General features: G+C 35.5%; 1 protein-coding gene across 8 annotated transcripts in view; it reads left to right on the top strand.

Moving 5' to 3' along the window:
- Positions 1–4,010: 4,010 nt before the first annotated feature.
- Positions 4,011–20,184, top strand: part of ATG7 (autophagy related 7) — a 114,184-nt gene continuing 98,010 nt past the window's right edge. For all 8 annotated transcript variants that reach the window (XR_004841684.1, XR_004841685.1, XM_035892192.1 and 5 more), the window contains exons 1-11: positions 4,011–4,217; positions 4,414–4,468; positions 6,227–6,344; positions 7,796–7,873; positions 8,457–8,573; positions 9,661–9,810; positions 11,880–11,968; positions 13,061–13,182; positions 14,239–14,329; positions 14,857–15,001; positions 15,625–15,783. Coding sequence is in view for 6 of the 8 variants with exons in the window: in XM_035892192.1 (XP_035748085.1) it covers positions 4,040–4,217; positions 4,414–4,468; positions 6,227–6,344; positions 7,796–7,873; positions 8,457–8,573; positions 9,661–9,810; positions 11,880–11,968; positions 13,061–13,182; positions 14,239–14,329; positions 14,857–15,001; positions 15,625–15,783 (1,302 nt within the window). In the remaining 2 variants the exon portion in view is untranslated. The remainder of the gene's footprint in view (positions 4,218–4,413; positions 4,469–6,226; positions 6,345–7,795; positions 7,874–8,456; positions 8,574–9,660; positions 9,811–11,879; positions 11,969–13,060; positions 13,183–14,238; positions 14,330–14,856; positions 15,002–15,624; positions 15,784–20,184) is intronic.

Raw genomic sequence — 20,184 nt, 5'->3', positions numbered from 1 at the left:
CGGGCCCCGCAGCAGGGCCCCCGGGTGCCAAGGGCCGGCTTTCTGTGTCAGTCATGCCGTTAGAAATCGGGAAGACTTGGGGAGAAAATGGGATATCGGATGAGCTTAACGTCCATCAGCCAACAACCGGCTTTTCTGAAAGTGCCCCTCAGGTAGTGGTAGGAAACAGTCATTTCCTTTGTCACCCTGGATGCAAGGAGGTCTTCAAAATGCTCAACTCTGGACCACGGGAGAAAAACTTCTGCAGAAAAGCTGTAGATCTTAGGGGTTTGTGAGAATTCAGAGTAAAACCTGTAACTTCGTGATGGTTTTAAGTGCTGTCAAACTGCTAATCATACTTTTGCAGCATTATGTCTGTCAGGGGGAAGACAAATGTTAAAAGTCTTGACGCTTAATATATTCCTCCAGTAGATCACTTTTAAATGCCTGCATATTTAAGAAGTACTAGAACTTAGACTGGTGATAGTGCATTTTTAGTTTGGGTTATCTGTGCTGATTACACTTGTTAAATTTCCTACTGGCTACAAATAGGTGTTTCTAAATCGTACTTTAGACAGTAAGTAAATCTTTTCACTTCAAGCACATTTTTTTCAACTGGGCTCTTTTGAAAGTCAGAGTTTGTTCTACATTTAAAGTTTTGGATTTTTTTTTTCTTTATTATATGCTCCTAGTGACTGTTACTATTATCAGAGGCTGTATGTGATTTTTTGTAAGTTCTGCAAAATGTATACATTTAATCTTTTATTTCAGTATTCTAAAATCTGTTGCACAAATTTACCTTGGCTTACTGCTCTTGCGTTAAGAAAACATGTGAGTGAATATTTACATCAACATACATTAAAGAATATTTTCAAAAGTGTCAACACATCAAAAGTGAATGTATATGCTTCTCTGTTTGCATGTGCATAGTACAGTGAGGCCCCCTGTTTTTATTCCTTTGGTTTTATAACAATAACTCTTTAGGCATAGTAATAACAAAAATAAGTAGGGTGTTAAAATTCATTCCCAGTGGAGATGCTTTTAGGCTGGTAGTTTCAGTGTTTGTTACTCAGGTACTGCTAGCTTCTGTTGGCTGGCTTCTTGATTGCTTAAAATGTTTGACAATATATTTCAGTGCTGGGTATGTCACGTACTTATTTTAACAACAACAAAGAAAAAGAAAAAAGCAAAATGAAAACTTTGTGTTCCAAAGGTTGAAAAAGAAACACCAGCTTTTTTTAATGGTTAATCCTCCAGGTTATAGGAGAAGTTTTTATTGCCTACCATGTAGTTGTTACCCTGGTGATATGTTTAACTTAAAGAAAATTTGAAATGAGTAAACTTAGTTTTAATAGAGCTTGTCTGGTGAGGAAAGTGACAACTTCATGTTACTTTTTGTTATTAATAAAAAAAAAAAATATTAAGTAATACCTTCCCAAGCTTCTGGAGAAAGTGTGTGTGTGGGGGGGACGGACACTTGGTGTATTAATATTAACTAGGCAGCTATTGAACCTCTGAATAAAGTTTTATTATGGAAGTCTTGGCATCAAGTACCATGTAATCTGACTCTGTTATTGCTAACACCTATGTGACAAACAATTGTTTGCCTGTTTTCTGCTGAGCTTGCTGTAACAGAGTTGCAAAACAAAAACAATTGTAAGGCTTAAGACCTATGTAGTAGTAAAAGTTAAAAGTTTGCTAATTTATGTGATGACTTCTGCTACTTACAGAAAAAGAGATTTACAAAAATGGTTAGAAAATTCCATGCAATTAGTTCTGCTGTTTATAATTCTGCTACTTGCAAAGTTTAAAGAAAGGGAGTGATTCTTTTACATGCTAATGAAAAGATATTCCAGAGGTTTTTCAAGTAAGCTATCAAAATTCACATTAACACAAATTCCAGCTGCTGTTAGAAACTAAGAAAAGGGGGGGAGGGGGGGGAACACACCAAAACCGGGGATATGGAGGAAACAAAATGGCATTTTTGCAATATGCCGGTTAAAGCAAGACCATGACAGAACTGAAACATATAGCTTTCACCGTGAAAAGTATGGAAATCCTCAAACCTGTACCCAGAAAACCCCATTCTACAACTTACTAGCAAGTAAGGAAAGCATTCACACTAGAAGGCAACAAACTGTATAAACTGAGTTTAGAAGGAATAGCTGGATACACTGAAGACTTTGTTTAAGGAAGTGTTGTGTAAGGAAAAGCATAACTGTGTCTTTCTCAAATTAGCTTTTACACATTTGAGTAATTCTTTCAGAGAAGAGCTAGCTGTTTGGTATTTATTAAGAAATTAAACCTACCTCTTGTTCCCTTCCCCCCATTCTGAAACACATGAAAGAAAAGCATGTAAGCTCTGTTTCTGTTGTACAAGTGACTTCACAGGACAATAAACTTAGAACTCTTCAATCCAAGCTATAGTATAGCAAAACTGTAGTGCATTTGTTTAGATTGGTGTCAGGTAACATAGCTGTGACTGGGAACCTTATTTTGACTTTTCCATATGTACAATCCTCCCATTGATCCATGTGCTGTGAAGGATCGGTAACAAAAGCCAATCGCGTGGGATTGTGTTGTGCAAACTAAAACATTTAATCTTGAAAAATTAGTTAATTGAAGGAAGCATTTCAATATTGTTCAAGTTCAAATGCTTGATTTGATAAGCATTGTGAACAAAACCTAAATCAATAGCTGTTCATCTCCCTTCTTGGCCTTGGAAAGCAGCAGTTACTACCTTGGTAGATGGAGGTGGTATGATAAATAGCATATGCTCATATCTTTGTGAGGAGTTTTAAAACTAATATTTTAAAATGTTATTTTTAATATCTAGCGCATTCTTGATTTGCAACAATTTATGCTTATCTTAGCTAGGTAGTCAAAGACAGAATGGAATGCGTAATAACCTTCCCTCCCCTTTTGAATACTCTGTGTCATGGACTATGTCTCTGAAATTTGAGTCTTAATATGTGTAGGTATAGGCACGAATAGGAAATACTAACATTAAGCAAAGGAGATTCTTGAGGGGAACATTTTTATTTGATCCGTTTTCAAGAAAATGCACAGACTGAGCTGAATAGTGAATGCTGCTGCCAATGTGAGCAAGGGGACTGTTACGCCGGGTTGAAGTAGAGACTTCTAATAGCCCAGTTTAGATGTTTTACTCCTTATTCTGGGGTAGCGCCTAAAATTCTGAAATTTGTAAGTGTTGTGAATTGAAGACTATACCATTCTATACTATACCATTCAGCCAATGTGGAGTGGTGATTTGGGTTATAAAGGAAAAAAAATATGCTCCCCATATGCAAAGACCTTTAGGAGAGAAGAAATGTAAGGAAATAATCTAAACTTCTACGTGACATCATTGACTGTCTGAGGGCTAGTGCACCTATTAAGGAAGTTCTAGGTTTTGTTTCCAGCTTTGCCCTTCACTGGCTGCAAGACTTTTCTTGGTTTTAGTTTCCCTTTGCTAGCTTTACTTGTTGATTTGTAAATGCTTTATGAGTGCTCAACTCTCACCACAAGCTGAGAGTGAAGACCTAGGTAAATGAAATGTTAGTTTGAATTTCAAATGCCATTAGAACTTAAATAGTACTAATAGGCTCTTAGGCAGATATTTAGATAACAGAAGTAATGCAGGTACAGGGTTTAGCATTTTGGTTTTTTTTATCTGTGGCAGCATAACACAAGATACAACTCAGAAGTACATAGTTCAGATGTAGTATCCTAAGTAATACGAGAAATCATGGAATGTCTGTCAGAAAATCAGATCATTCTAGGGAGTTTGGCCAAGCAGAACATATAGTTGCCTTCTGTAATTTTACATACAAGAAATGGGAAGGACTTTGCTTGAACTGAAAGGATCTCTGATCAATGACTTTAAAAATTGGAGTCACTTATACATATAGAGGAGTAAGGCTTTCGACACTTTAACCCAACAAAATGTAGTAAGCAGAAGCTTATACTCAATTGACCATATTACTCATGGCTACTGAAAGCTTATCAGGTGTATCTGCTTTTACAGAACTCTGTTTAACAGCGGTAATTAACTAAAATCATGGCGACTGCCAGTAATGAGGTGTACCATCCTGTGGATGCTGGAATCTCAAAGCTGCAGTTTGCTCCCTTCAGCAGTGCCTTGGATGCAGGATTCTGGCACGAACTAACCCAGAAGAAACTCAATGAGTACCGATTAGATGAGACCCCGAAAGTTATCAAAGGATACTACTATAATGGTAGGTAGAAACTGAACATCTTGCTTAGTAGTTTGGGTTTCTCCTGTCATTCCTCTAAGTATTTGCATAAGATATTTGAGGTATTTTGCTAAAATGTTAGAAAGCACGGCTGGGTGATAATTTACATTAACAAAAAGAGGCAAATTCATCTGTATATTGCAGTTTAAAAGAAGCATGTTCCTGTTTTTTTGTCCAGGTGATCCTTTGGGTTTGCCAGCTCGCTTGACACTGGAGTTTAGTGCCTTTGATATGTAAGTAGGTACTGTGGTTTACCTTAATTCGTATGTGAAGACACTTTCCTTACATAAGAGTAATGCTTTGATATATAATAATACTTGGACAAATTCCACATGAAAATAAATACATGTTTTCATGAACTCTATAACAGTGGAGAGACTGCTTTGAGTAACAAACGTTAGCTCCCTGTGTCTGAAGTAGTGTATTCATCTGAAGGGACAAGTTTAAAATATGCTGGTAAGTCTCAGATTCACTCACTGTTTGTATATATGTTTATATAAAATACCAATTTTTTTTTCCATTTTTTGGCTCTTCTGTGTAGAAGGATATTCTCTTCTGTGTAGGGGAGGATATTTCAGTCATTTGACTTACGGTAACATTTTTCCTTAAATCTCTATTTACTGAGGATTCATCATTAGAATTAGGATCTGAAAATATCTTTTACAGTTCCTAACATTGTAATATATTCCAAAATATTTGAACTTTTATGACTGGAATTTTGTACTTTACCCCCAAAGTGAAAGGTGAACCAAAGCTGCTCAGCATACACAGCAAAAATGAGATGAGGGACAATATTTTTTTCACATGGTTTTAATTTCCAGCAAATGCCTAAGTTAGTATAACTAACACAGGAACAGATGTCTTCGTAGTTACTGTCTTGTTTGTTTTAAATCGGTGGATTACGAAGTTGTAAATCACAGAAGTGACTTTCTCTGCCTTGCTTGGTAAGAATGTTAGGAGCCTAGGGGCTTTCTGCATTTTGAGATAATTTTGTAAGACTTATTGTTCCGTTAATTCTTATGCAAGAACTTTAAGGTATGATACTGACCACATATACAGCAAAGTGCAATTGGAAGAAAGCTGTGGCATTTGGAACAGGAATTTCAGATTAGGAAAAAATGGATGGTATCAAGGTATTTGGTCTCTCAAATGTTATGACAAAAATAAAATTATGAAAGGACCATTTATGCAGTCCTTAATTATTCCTTATACTGTAGTAATTTTCTGTGCTTCTGTTTCTGTACGTTAGGTAGTCAGTTTAGATGATCATGAAGAATTTCCTTTTAGCTTTAAAAAATTTTGGAAACTACATCATGTGTGTTTATTATGTAACTTAAACATTTGCTCTGAGTTGTAGCAGTGGCCAGAAACATACCAATTTGAAAGATGTTTAAGGAGTCAAATAAATCAGGGAATATTGTTGGGTTTTTTACCTATTTTGCATTCAAAAAGAGGGGGGAAAATATATACTGTTGTTTACGAACAGCACCTTCTCCCAGTGGTGATGTTAGAAATTGTAAAAGCTAGTCAGTCTTTTGTCTGGTTTAGGCTTCCTTTGGGTTATCTTTTAAGCATAAAATTTTAACTGAGTAACTCTTTATGTGAATGAAATATTGACATCTAAAGTTCAGTCTTAATTTTTTCTTAGTGAAAATCACGTTTGTCATGGATAGTTTATATTTCAATAGAATTTTAAAATTGTCAATCTATGATGTAATGCCACCTTGCTAGAGATAATACAGATGCCTGTTGTATTTTTGAAGTCATAATATAGTTGTGCATTTGCGCAGGTTCTTATACCAATCCATGTTCCATAAAGCATTATGGTCATAAAAACATTTTCGTTAGAACTGTTGTTAATTTTTATTACTGTGCTTTATCATTTGACAATTTCAGGGCAACCTTACACCATAAGAAAGCTACTGCTACTTTTGCTGATCATGGTAAAGGTGTTAGCATCCAATTCCCAGAGGTTTCTTTATTTTATTCAGGAATGCTTCAATACCAGCACGTTGCTGTCCTGCTTTTGGAACATTGTATAATACCAACACTTTTGAAACTTTCAAGTCCTGTGATAAGAAATCACTTCTGGAAAAAGAAGCAAATGAGGTAAGATTAAAAATCAAATCAACTGGTAGAGAGAAAGGGTTTTGAAATAGCCAGTGAAGTGCTTTGTAGTCTCTGTCCCAAACAGAGACTACTACGGGCTCACCTGTATTTAACTCACAATTTAACTTATTCTGGAAGGAATAGAACAGGATATTTCAGTTGGGAGGGACCTGCAATGATCATCTAGTTCAACTGCCTGACCACTTCAGGGCTGACTAAAACTTAAAACGTATTATTAAGGGCATTGTCCAAATGCCTCTTAAACGCTGATAGGTTTGATCTTTGCTTTTTACTGTTCTTTGCAAGAGAGTAGAAAGTAGTTAATTATACTTGGAGGACTTCATTCACAGTGTTCTACTAGGCCACATTTTAAGCTTAACAGTGCTATTGGAGCTGCCAGTGACTTGAGATCTGTAGACAATGTTTTTAAAATTTGTCTTGATACCCAGAAATCAGCAAGTGTGTGGTTTAAACTTTAGATTATTGCAATACATCTGTGTGACAAAGTAATGGGGAAGTTCCAGGATGGCCAGAAGACTGAGATAAAGCAAGAAAAAGATGGCTGTCAAAGGAAGGGGCTAATCTGCTTGCACTTGAACTAAGTTAAATATCACTGCTTGGAGAGAAGTGAAAATCAAACCAAGGCAACGTTTTTCTTTTTGAGACACTCCACTTTTGTCAGTTCTTGATTTCTTTAATTAGATTGATTATCTGCCTGCTGGCCTTGAGTAGCAAAGTTTTCATGCATATCTGCACTCAAAGCTGTGAATTTTTTGTGTTCCTGCGGCCTAGCATTTACCTGCCACTGGTAGGTATGATGCAATATTTATCTTTAGGGAAAGTAGGAGTGTCAGAATGCTTTATTTGGTCTTGAATTTTTTTTGTTTATTTTTTTTAAGACAAAGATCAAACAGGTCTGCCTCATGCAAGTATTATAGCTTCTTTTCTCACCAACATGCAGTGTACTGCCTTCTTGCATGTACCTTTTTTTTGGTCAAATTTCCTAGTAGCTTATTCACATATCTGGTATCTACAGATCCCATGAATGAAAAAGATGAGAGGGCAATAAAAGGCTATATTAATACCACAGTATGTTCCATATTGTGCTGGTGTTAATAATTCATATACATGAGGGACTGTTGCTGATGAGGTTTGTTTTGTTTCATTTGATGCTCCATGCCTGATCCATGAATTAATGCTCCTCTTGTTCCCCAACTTCCATAATCTTTTGTGCTCGAGAGTGCATGTCTTGCCTTTAGAATCCTTTTAGCATGGATAATAGCATGGATGAGATCAGTTAGGAAAAGATCACAGTGGATTGCTGGGAGTGTTAATTTCACTATTTTTAAGGTAGCTGGAAGAATTAAAGATTTCTGCAGCTGTTCTCATACTACCTTGGTATTTTGTTTCTCTGCCCTTTCTCTTCCGTCCTGTCCCCACAATCAATGCAGATATGGGAATCAATTAAATCTGGAGCTGCTCTTGAAAACCCTTTGCTCTTGAACAGGTTCCTGCTGCTGACATTCGCAGTGAGTAATGAGAATATGTCTCATGCTTAGAACATTGTAGTGGAAATGATGAAGTAGTTCCTTTTTAGGAGAAATGCTGTATTAGGATTAGCATATTTATGTTATCAGGATCATTCTCAGACATCTTAAAATGTCTGAAAACATTTTGAAAAAAACTAATAAGCCATTCTCATGCACTGATATAAAATATTCTAGGATGTATTCTTTAAAAAATGCCAGTGCCATCTCATATTCTTTTCTACAAATGTATAAGGTTATCTGATGGCCTTACAGATATTAGTAAAAGTAAAGCAACTGTTTCATGTTTAACAAATTGAATGTTTTAACAAATAATGCTCCAGCTAACAAAAACTAAAGTGTTGTACACACATTGTCTGTTTAAATCTTAAATAAAAACGTCCAGAGAAGGGCACTCTTCTAGTACTGTTTTTATGATTTTCTAAAATCATGACACAGTGCCTTGTGAAGTAAAGAGAATTATGGTTAGCATGGTTAGTATCATCAACCATCAATTATGATTAGTATTCCAAACCGTAATTTACTTTGATTTATTTTTTCTAATTTTACAAACATTTTTTTCTAGGATTTAAAAAAATATCATTTCTATTACTGGTTTTGCTACCCTGCTCTCTGCTTTCCTGATGGAATACATATAATTCAGAAACCCGTATGTCTTGGTGACAGATTCCCATTAAATCAGGTACTCAAAATACTAAATGTTATGAAGTCTGTAGCACTCAGCAGTTTTCTGGGTTGTAAAACGTAATGTTTTCGTTAGCACATCCTGAATTAATTGGAGAATCCAATTGCTTTTAAAATTTTCACTTTTCTTATTTCCATGTGGGGTTTTTTTTACCTCTTTTTTTTGTTACTGTATAAGATCTCTCAGCTTAACATCACTTCAGCTTTATTAATTTAGATGCAGATGTGGTAAATAATTCTTGAAGAGGCGGTTATATTAATTTTAATTTTTATCTGCATCTTACCGAATATATGGTTATGGTTTTGAAACTCTTATTTTTAAGAAACTTTTTTTAAAGGGGCAACCCCTGGGAGAGCTAAGTGATTAGCAATTACAAAATCATTAATAAAATGCATTATTAAACAAGAAAAAGAACTGGATACGGGTTTGTTTTTTTTTTAGGCAAAAAGTTAACTTTTTTGTAGTTTCTTTCATATTACAATGCAAAAGGATGAAAAAAATCAACTTGCCAACATGTGCCTTTTTGCTTTGACAGAAGTTAATGCAAAAACTTGAATGGCTTTTTATTGGCATAATAATCAAGGAGAAACAGTTTGGTATTTTTCAGTGAAAAATGCTTAGTTCCTTTCTTCTCAGAAGACCCTCATTGGTTCTATAGTAATAAGTAGTGTAAAAATACCTGTCATGATTCAAAGACAGAGTTTCAACTAAACACAGAAAACACATATAACAAAATAAATTGAATGGGACGGTTCTTTTGCTAATAGTAGAGGGACAGATTTACTTTCTTATAAAGCTACTGTGATTATCGGAATGAGATTTTTATCTTGTTTTACTATCTATTGGCAGATCAGTTTGTGGCAATGATAATACTGCCCTTGTTTAAAATTTGCACTGACAAATGCTGTTTTAGCAACTGAATCTTTTATCTCAGTTATTATGGTCATAATGGGTTTAAAACTTCTGAATACGCTATATTCTAAAATTATTTGAGTGGGCTAGCCTTCCCAGATGCTGAAATACTTTCAGTGGTTCTGGATAAGATTGTTTAAACTGTTGGTTATAGTTGTCTTTTTGCTTTTAGATTCAAGCACTTCAGAAGGCATATGATGAACTTTGCCAGAAAGAGGGGATTACAGCCTTGCCTTATTTTTTAATCAAGTATCATGACAATTCTGTCATGATATCTCTACTGAAAAAGTGGGATGGTTTCTTCCAAGACCAAGGGGGAAAGGTAATGAGAATGTTATGTCTTTTTATAAATTACAAACGTTTAATTTACAAATGGTTTGAAAAGTGTCTATAATACTGAGCTGGGTACAATGGTTGGCCAGTGAATAGCCTGGGTAAATAGCTGAAGCCCAGCAGCTTGGATTGATTTTTGTGTCAAGTGAAGTGTCTCTAGTTCTTATGCAAAAGCACAGTTTTATCAGATTAATGGTCAGTTTGAAAACAAAGTGCTCAGTCTCCCTCATTATCAAAACAGAAACTAAGTTTGTGAAGGAGTGCTTAAGATTTTCCAACTGCTTTACCTACAATGGTATAATAATGCAAAACACTTCTTTTATTATTTATGTACTAAAAGTTGGTACTGATATACTTTATGTATTTGTCAGTTGTGGAACAGTAATCAGAATTATGGGAGTTTTCAACTTCCAGTGTGTGTTTTGCCACATGTACGTGTTATAACATGAGAGCTTTGGATAAAAATTGTTGGGAGTCTGGATCTGAAGAATGCTCAAGGTAAATGCTGTGTAACTTTGGAAGATAGATGGGTTGTGCACCAGAAGAGGCTGGTCTACTTCTTGATAAATGCAAAGATCATGCATGTCCTTTCAATGTAAAGTGAGTACTATTGCTTTCAGTTAGGGAAGAATTGTCATGATACATGAAGCAGATGTCATCACAGCAAGATGGCTGTGGTTGGCTTGTGTTTATGTACATTGAATTCCGTTTTGGATCATGTTGCTGAGCTGCTGAACTTTGCTAAGCTTTTCTGAACACTTTACTGTCTTTATTTTTGGTGAACTTCAAATTTTTTTTTATCTTGCATATCACTGAAGTGTTAGGAAACAAAACTCTGAGTTATGATGAAGAGCTAATAAGCGCAAAAAAGACTTTTTTTTTTAAGGAGGTCTTGTCACACCTTATAAAAGTTATTTAGTTCTGTTTTATAATACTTCAATTATTTTTTTGCTTTTCCAAATTTATTTTTCTGAAATTAAGACTAGGTCCACAGTTGTTCTTTGTAAAATAAGAATGTGAAGGTTGAGATTTTTAAATGGTAGTATAACTACAATAATGTTCACAGATAAGAGTATACTTAATTAGATAGGGACATTCTCAATATGAGAGAAATCTGTAATCATCTGGAATGTATTTATTGATTAATATTCACTTTGGAGGGAAGTGCCAAAATTTTATGCCTGTCAGATAAGATTTATTGCATCAATATGGCCTATAGAGTTTGTTTGTATTTCAGTAAGCCAAATTAACTTGCTCCCCTGGAAGAAAAACACAGTTTTGCTGTTGCTGAGTTAATTTTATGCTAGTTTATGAAATTGAATCAGCTTACTACTGGGTCTTATGCCTGCTTGAGTCAGCAGTTGCAAAGCAGTAGCAGTGTATGGCTGGGAGGAGGGATGGGGAGTGGGCCCTGTTTCTCCTATCTGCATCAATTAGATTGGCTCATTTGCATTTCAGACTGCTCTAGAGACACCTCATTGATGTGGTAGAGTTGAGACCAGTCACTCTAAATCCATTTATAGGCAAAGAAGCAGGAGCCAAGAGCTCCTAGTTTAGATGTGTCAATTACGAGCACGGTATTACATTGGTTGAACGTGAGACAGAATGTCCAGTTTCCTTTATATAGATCTCATCTTGAAGGTTGGCCTTATAAGTGATTTTTATGCTATTTTTCCTTTGACTTGACATCTTCCTGGCCTGTCCTCTTTCACTTTTGGATCATCGCCAAAATCTATACAGAATATTGTTTCGAGAGTGAGACTTCAGTTATTGGGATTCTCCCATGATGGTGTGTTTAAGGAAGGTAATGAAGGTGCACATACTGTAGTGAAAAGTGAATGTCTGTGAAGAGGCTTAACTGAACAAATCTCAAAGCTGTGGCAAACACTTGTCTGAAGTCTAGTGTGAGCATGTATTAAACATTTGTAAGTTTGTAAAATGTGTGTGTAGGCATTCTCTGCACAAAAGTTTTACATTAAAAATGACAGATAACTTTTACTGTGAACCGAGTATCAGTATGGATAGATGACTTCTCATTCAGAGCAATTGTATTTGCAGGTGACAGTTGGAGTTTATGATCCATGTAATTTATCCCACTACCCAGGATGGCCACTGAGAAATTTCCTGATCCTGGCAGCCCACAAATGGTATCAATTTTATTCTTTCCCACAAAGATTATTTATTAGTTGATAGCAAAACAGACATTTTTCCCCCCGTGGCACTTTACTCATATCACCCACCTGAGTTTTAACTTTTAACCTTGACGTGACTCCCCTTCAAAGATTTGGATTTTGCATATTATTCTGGTTTTTATTTCTGTCAGTCACAATTCCTGTTATTCCTAGTCCTCACATCCATGCATGTACCTGGAAATACATTCTTCAGACCCTGCCAATAGCCTCTAGCTTTTTCAAATCTTGTTTAAAGTACTCTGTGATTTTATATAATTAATTAGTGCCAAGTAATAGTAGACCTACATTTTAAAAATCAGATACTCTTAGGTTTTCTCATAGTGTACCTTTTTGAATTTTTTGTTGGGCAGAAGTTGGCATGACAGGACTTAGTTTTGTGCTCTGGTATTTGAAAAAAAAAAAGTATCATTTAAAGTATCATACAAAACTGGATTGCTGTAACAAAAATGTAATTAAGTTGCATTTTCACAGTCTTAACTTTTACATTTTATTACAAAGCACACAACAGGGAGAAGAAATGCTCAGCTAGGTATGGTGTTTTCTGGGCTGCTAGCTGAACTGTAGCATAGAATGATGGGTAAGTGCCCAGAAAGCTTTATACATTCTGAGATTCAGAGGGGTTTAGGCACTAAAGTTCCAATTGTTTGATTTGTGGACTTAAATCATAAGGAGGAAGAATGATACCATGTTGAGAACAAAGAGGCTCTTGCTTGTGCTATGGCAAAGTACACCATGTCACCTGATGTGTGCTCTTGCTTCCCTGCTTTTTATTACTCTAAATATGCAGTTTGTGCAGCAGCATTGTATAAATGACGGAGGACAGGCTGACAGTGTCATTTCTTTAGAGCTGTTTCACAACAAACTAGTACTTTTCACGTACTAATCAATTGTTTTTATTTATAGCTGATCTGAACAAGTGATCCAGTACTAACAGAAAAAGCCTTATTCAGAATCTGCAAGAGATTAAACCTGTGTGATAGTGTTTACAAAAGTCCCTTTCCTATTAAAGAAGTTGCATGTCTCTATTTATCTTTTTTTAAATGGCAGGAGCAGCATTTTCCAGTCAGTTGAAGTGCTCTGCTTCAGAGATAGGACCATGCAAGGAGTGAGAGACATAACACACAGCATTATCTTTGAAATAAAACTTCCTGAGAGAGTCCTAGGCCCAGGTAATCCACTAAAAAAAAAAAATTCTTTCCCATTTTTTTTGTCCCTTCTCAATCACTGTGAAGACGGAAGAAATAAATTAATACTACTAAATCATTGCTTATGCTAAGTTATTTCAAATGGATTTTAAATTGCTTGAATTTCTGTTTAAATGTCTGTAAAGGAAATGGTTCCTTCTTCGAAAAAGAAAGAAGAGAGCATATTCTCTTTTAATTTTGTCCTCATTAAATTGTGTTTCTGATTTTAAAAAAAAGTCCTCCAGGTGTTGTATGAAATACAAACCCCAGGCAATTAGCAATTAGTCTCTTTTTTCTTGTTAAATTTGTATGTAGTCCCTCAGCTAGAAAAAATGCATATAACTGTGAATTCATGTGATGCAAACTTTCTATTTCTAAAATGGCAGAAGCCTGCTACAGAGTGGAATTGTTTCTTCAATCACATAGTGAGGTAGGCAGATGTATTTTAAAGCAATAAACTTGTAAAGTTAGAACACAAACTCAGACTTAATTTCTGTGTAGAGGACAGTATCACAAAATTTCTTGACTTCAGGAGATTCTGAATGCTTTACCTGTCATTGTTGTGAATTGTTTAATTGTTATATAATTAGGATATATAATTCTCTATTGAATTTACAGATAGGGTCTAGGGAACATGAAGAGGTTATTGAACTTAGCAAAATTTGTTGAGTTCTGAATAATGAATTTTCTGAGTTCTGAACATAGCAGTCTGTTTGGCATTAAAGATCCAGAGGCTTGATGAAGAATGATGCCATCTCTGTCCTAGGTTTGAAGCAATCTGAACAGGCAAAAGCAGCACATTGGACACCTGAGAGTAAAGCACATGAAGAAGCAGTGCTTTCAGTTGATGTAAACCAGCAAAACTTGCATAGCAATATATACTAGGTTGTTAAGATACAGATAATTTACTTACAGTTTTAGAAGTTGGGTTTTTTTCTAACAAGGTTAAATACAACAGAGATTCTTTTTTCTATCTTGTGATATTAAGGCTTTCATTCTTTCTTTTCTTCTTTCTTCCTTTTTTTCTAATGTGTCAAACAGATTGTCCAAAAGCTGTTGGATGGGAGAAAAACCAAAAGGGAGGCATGGGTCCAAGGATGGTGAATCTCAGTGAATGCATGGATCCCAAACGGTTTGTTTATTATCTTTTAGGTTGCTAAAGTGTTCTTTACTTGGGCATAAGCCATAACAAGTTGAAATGCGAAGTGCAAGGACTATCTGTTTCTGTTAGGTAAGAATATACAGTAACACATATACTGTATATTGTTTGGACAGTCCTATCGGAGGTAAGGACCTTAATAGAGCAGAGTGCACTGCATGCAGCAGAAGTATTTGCAATTTTTGACTCTAGTTTAAAATTTCAAATGCATTGCATTTAAAACTGAGCGGAATATAGGTCATAGTGGTACAGGCCTGTGACTTTCATTGAATTCTATAACCTGTTTTTTCTGATCTCCTTGTCATGCACCTTATTATTAGGTGGAAGTATGCTTGGGGGACTTCATTTTTCATATTATGTATGTGTTGAATTGATGAATTCTTTTTCTCCTTTAAAAAGAAAAAAAGTATTGAACTTATTTCTTATTGAAATAAAAGTAATTGCTTTGTTGGAGAAACAAAAACATTCAGAAGTGTGTTGCTATTTATTTCATGGTGTAGGTTAGCAGAATCATCAGTGGATCTTAATTTGAAATTGATGTGCTGGCGGTTGGTGCCTACTCTTGATTTGGAAAAAATTGTGTCTGCCAAGTGTCTGCTGCTAGGAGCTGGTACACTGGGTTGTAGTGTTGCAAGGACCTTGATGGTAAGTCCTGAGTTATTCTTAAAAAGAATCTGCTGTTTCTCATAAATTTTATGATTTTTTTTTTATTTTGTTTGAGCAGCTGCCACGGTACATAACAGAAAAGTTGTATTCCTCTCTATTAAGGTACACGTAATACATATTAGCTGGTACAAATTATAGGGAAGAGGAAGATCTGTGGTGAATGGAAGTAACTTGAAATTCTGCTAATAGTAGAATAGCAGGCAGTAAAAGAACCTTAGAACAGTAATTTGTTTTGAATTTACATAAAAAAGATTGAAAAAGAAATTCTGGAACAAATTATCAAGCTAATATGATCAATTCGCAGTGAAGCACTTGAAGTAAGTAACTGTGCTGATATTTACTTTCAGGGATGTTTGCCACATCCCACTGAATTCAGTAGGGTTTTGAGGGATTACTGCTAGATGATAGATTTGGACAGAACAAATTTTCTCTCTTAATTCAGTGCAAGTACAAGGTTGTTGCTGTGAATAGCTTCAAAAGCTTTTGTAGCTTGATCTTTCTAGAAAAATTGGACAAAACTCCTCTTGAGTTTCTGGCATTACTCAAAACTATATGGCTAAGCCCATTGTACTTATCATTATTAAAGTCACTATCTTGTTTAGGGTTGGGGAGTCAGGAAGATTACCTTTGTGGACAATGCAAAGATCTCCTACTCCAACCCAGTACGACAGACACTGTATGAGTTTGAAGACTGTCTTAACGGTGGGAAGCCTAAGGCGCTTGCAGCAGCAGACAGGCTGCAGAAAATCTTCCCAGGAGTGGTAAGATCAGTATTTAAAATGTGTTAATACGTTCCTTGGAAGAGAACCAGTGACTTTAAATAACTATTCCAAGTTCTAGTAATTATGCATTATTATGAGTGGGAACAATACTACATGGGTGTTACAGTGGTTACTGACAAACCTATAAGCATTTTATTCAAGTAATCCATACCTGTTAAACTTTATTGAGACAATTAATGTTTGTAATAATAAAATATAATTAAGGATCATCTGAATCATCTTGTAGCTCATTGGTGGTGAAGTAAAATTTTTTCACTGTCTAGTATGTCCTAAGGAACTTTCAGTAATGGCTGCTTTTAATACTGTGTTTTGCCACTCTGCTCTTAAATGTGAGTTTAGACACATCGGTTGTCTGTTATGGGAGCGGAAGGCCTTGAAGGCAGTAATAAATATATTATTAAGATTTTCTATTATGTTTTAGATGCAAAATTTGCAATCTTATTTAAGTTTATTTTCTACATAAGAGCCAAATGCTTCATCTTTAACTGGTTATGCTGCTGTTGGAATGAAGTGACCTAATGTTCTCAAGATTGTTGTAGATATACATTTTGCTCTACGAATGACTAGTAATGTAGTACAAGTAACAGAAACATTTTTACTTGTAAAACAAAGTTGTCTTTTCTGTTGGTTTTTGCTCAGAATAATTTAATAGCCTTAAGTGTTAATTAGAAACCTGTCATGAATAGAAGTGTAATACAGAGTATTAAGATAATATAAGAGGGACTGTCTTGTCTGCTTTTGTTTTCCTCAAAAACTAAGCAAATTGAATCCAGTCCAGGAAAGGGAAGTAGTTCGTAGCAGCCTGGAGAAGGTATCAGTGTTGGCCTTTGACCAAAGTACTCTTTTGGGGAGCCTGGTGGTAATAACTTCGTATCAAAATGAAGCAGTTGAAAGGGAACAAAAGGCAAGAATGAATTTTTATGCTATTTCAGCAGCTTTATGATGAAAGGCCCACTAATGGCAGCCTTTATCCTCTTTGACTCCAGGGATGTGCGAACATTATTCAGTGCGCATCTTCAAACACACCTAATTTTCAATGTGGAAAAGAAGTAGATTTAAAAAAAAAAAACTTACAAATATTTGCAATTCGCTTAGTTTCATCCTTCATTTTGGGGAAGAATTGATATGGCCTATAATTTCAGAATAGACACACTCTCAGTTTGCTTTATCATGAATAAAATTTCTTTTATACTTATTTGGCATCAAGTCACTGAGCTGTTTATAATTTTTGCTTTGGAATTGAGACTGCCTTAGAACTGATAGCTATAGTTACCAGAGCTCAGATGGCAAACTATGTTAACCACTTAGTGTAATAAGAATGAGTTATATATGCTTACTATGCAATTCTGTGTTTAAAAAGCCACTGATTATGTTACTAGTCATAATATTATTAAGAGTTATGAACAGTGGAATATCGATCTGTTATGTTGTTGATGAACAGTGTTGTGAACAAGCATGAAGATCGTTTCCAAATATTTTTACGTTCCTTTAGTTTGACCCAAGGATTGCTCTGTGGCTTTGTTCTGTTTTTAGCTGTGTTGATCCTATTATTGTCATTATTTATGAAATCAGTATTGGTACTAAGTAGTAATTAAATGAATATTTGAATATCAAACAATGATTCTCAGTATGAAAAAAATGCTAAACACTTCACTTTCAGAACTTTTGATAAGTAAAACAGAAGAGACTCCCTGAAAGCTGCTAGAATTTTATTTAAGCTTGCTGCACTATAGTGTTATTGTTACTTGCTGATATTAATTTAGTTATAGAGGTATTAAATGGTAGAACAAGTACAGAAAAAAAGCATCTGTGCAGTGTCACACAGAGCACCAACATCCTGCTAACTAGGATTTGTGTCACATGATTTCTTGCTTTTTAAACTTGAGAAAATGAAAATGGGAATATTAAGAAAGAATGAGTGGTTTAATTAGAAGAAATAAAAGCTGTTTGTGGAATCTTGGATGATACGGTTTTGCATGTAGACATAAAGACCAAAAGTTAATGTTATGAGTTTCCTTGTTAGAAATAACCAAGAAAGCAAAAGACCAGGCTGTACTATGGAATCTTGAGATTGTGATGAGGCTTAGAAAAAAAGATGTAAAAAGTTAAATATAACCTGGAGAGAACTTCCAGTAATAAGAGGGAACCAATAACAATGCTTTAGTGAGCCTGCATCAATAAATGTTAGGACATTTGGTATATATAGGAAAAAAACAATTTTCCTGTTCAGTAATAGCATATACAATGTACAACCCATCCTGTATGTAAGGGATTTTTCTTCCACCATACACCTCAAATGTTCTGCACCTACCACGGTTTTCTTAGCATGTTATCCCCATCAGTGTTACGCATTCTGTATTGTTTCCTCGTGCCATGGTGGGTCACATCTGATCAGCCTCCAGTGGGACTCAAACCTAGTTTCATAGCTTAGTATCACAAATGAGGAGAAAGCTGTTGCACAGATCCTGTGTACCCTTATGATAGAATGCTTCTAATATATTTTTTTGGTCAAACTCATTTCTGCAGTAGAATTCGTGGAGAAAGAGGTATTATGTTTAACCATCAATACAGATACAGAGAAACAACATGCTAACATTAACAAGAATTAACAGGGCTTAATAGTAAAAACTGGTTCGGTTAATATCATGCTGACAACATGTGAGAGTGGTGACGTTTAAGCAGTAGGCCAAGCACATGGATTAACAATAAGTCTTTAATTACCCTGTGTAAAGTCTTGGTGCTTTGTGACAGTTTGGACAGTGGAGCTACCAGAGCATTTTAAAGCTGGAGATTTTTATAACCCAGCTGATTTTGCTAGACTTTTCAAAATAGAGCTGCACTTGTTACTGCAGACTGCGCTGTTGCTCATTACCAAGACCCATATTTACCAGTATAAATATCTTTGAATAGAAAGATTAGTTTTCTGGATTTTGAGCCTGCTCCTTTCTCTCATACTGAAGGAGCAGCCAAAGCTGTCTCTTGCTATTTGGAAACCCACACAGTCCTTTCAAGCCCATGGGAATCCAAGCAGTAATGGTGGTTCTGAAGACATTTCTGAAAATTTTGTTTTACACTTCTGTGCAATTCACTTGCAGTCTAATTTACTTTCCGTGATTTCAATGTGAGTAATATTTTGCACAAAAAATTCAGTTTCTTGTGATTGACTTTGAAATGCTTGTCTGCTCTATGTGAATTTTTTCAGCATTGCAAATGAAACAAGAAGGAATGCTTTGGCAAGGAGCTTTGATTTGTTTCATTCCACTTCTAAGATTATCATTAACTGTAGCTTAGAGTTTTATAATAAAAAAGAAGGGAGGACTCGAAAATAGCAGAATTTATGGATTCACAGCCTTTCATTACAAGTAGGTAATGCACAGAGTCATTCATATAGCTGCTGTGGAATTTAACTTTATTGACTCTCTTACACAATCATTTCCTAAAGTATTCAGGCGTGGAACTCCCATGTATGAAGTATTTTATCATCCTTTGTACTATACTGCATGGGGGGCCACAATTTGCCAATGTCACCATCACATTTCTTGATTTTCTGTGTATCTACCTATGGCACGCTTTTGTTCAGGTTTAATATATTGAGCACAGACAATCTTCTAAGTGATCTGAGCCATGCTTTAAAAAAAAATGCAGGAAGCTAATAGAAATGTAAATAACAATGAGAGAGAAGGTTATGGTAGCACTACAAATTGCAATGTTTTGGTGTGTTTGCTTTAGGAAAAAAAAAACAAAGCAAAAGCACTGGAGCCTCAAGCACAGCTTTGGTCAGCTATCAATGAGTGTTGGAGGGTGCATCTTTTATGATTTTGCACGTCAGTCTACAGTCTTTTTTTAATAAGTTTGTGATTCTAATAATTTGTGGAATGGTAACTAATATTTTGGTTTGGATAATTTGGAGGCATTTTACATCTTTTGTTAGTATGAAGGTTCTGGCCTTAAAATCTAAGCCTTTTTGTGAGCAGTCAAAATTCTTTTTGTCATGTAGACACTCCCTGAGATTTTGGAATTCTGTGGAATGAACGAGATCTGTCTTTGGGGATATATACATGTTTACTCCTCCTTCAAATAATATGCATGGGCCATCGCAAGGTACCCTTTTAGCTCTTTTTTGCCAACTGCAAAAACTGTGGCTGTAGTGTGGTGGCTGTACCTCAGACACTTTTGCTAGTGACTGGTGTCTTTTTTCAAGGAACAGTTATTCAAATAAAATTGAAGCTATCGAAACTGCCTAGACTTAGAATCATAGAATCATAGAATGTTTAGGGTTGGAAGGGACCACTAGTGGTCATCTAGTCCAACCCCCCTGCAGTGAGCAGGGACACTGCTATCTAGATCAGATTGCTCAGAGCCCCATCCAACCTGGCCTTG

This window comes from Egretta garzetta, unplaced genomic scaffold (assembly GCF_000687185.1).
Source record: "Egretta garzetta isolate BGI_Z169 unplaced genomic scaffold, ASM68718v1 scaffold553, whole genome shotgun sequence".
Lineage (NCBI taxonomy): Eukaryota > Metazoa > Chordata > Aves > Pelecaniformes > Ardeidae > Egretta > Egretta garzetta.
The sequence above is the reverse complement of the archived record's forward strand: the minus strand, read 5'-3'. Positions and strand labels throughout refer to the sequence as shown.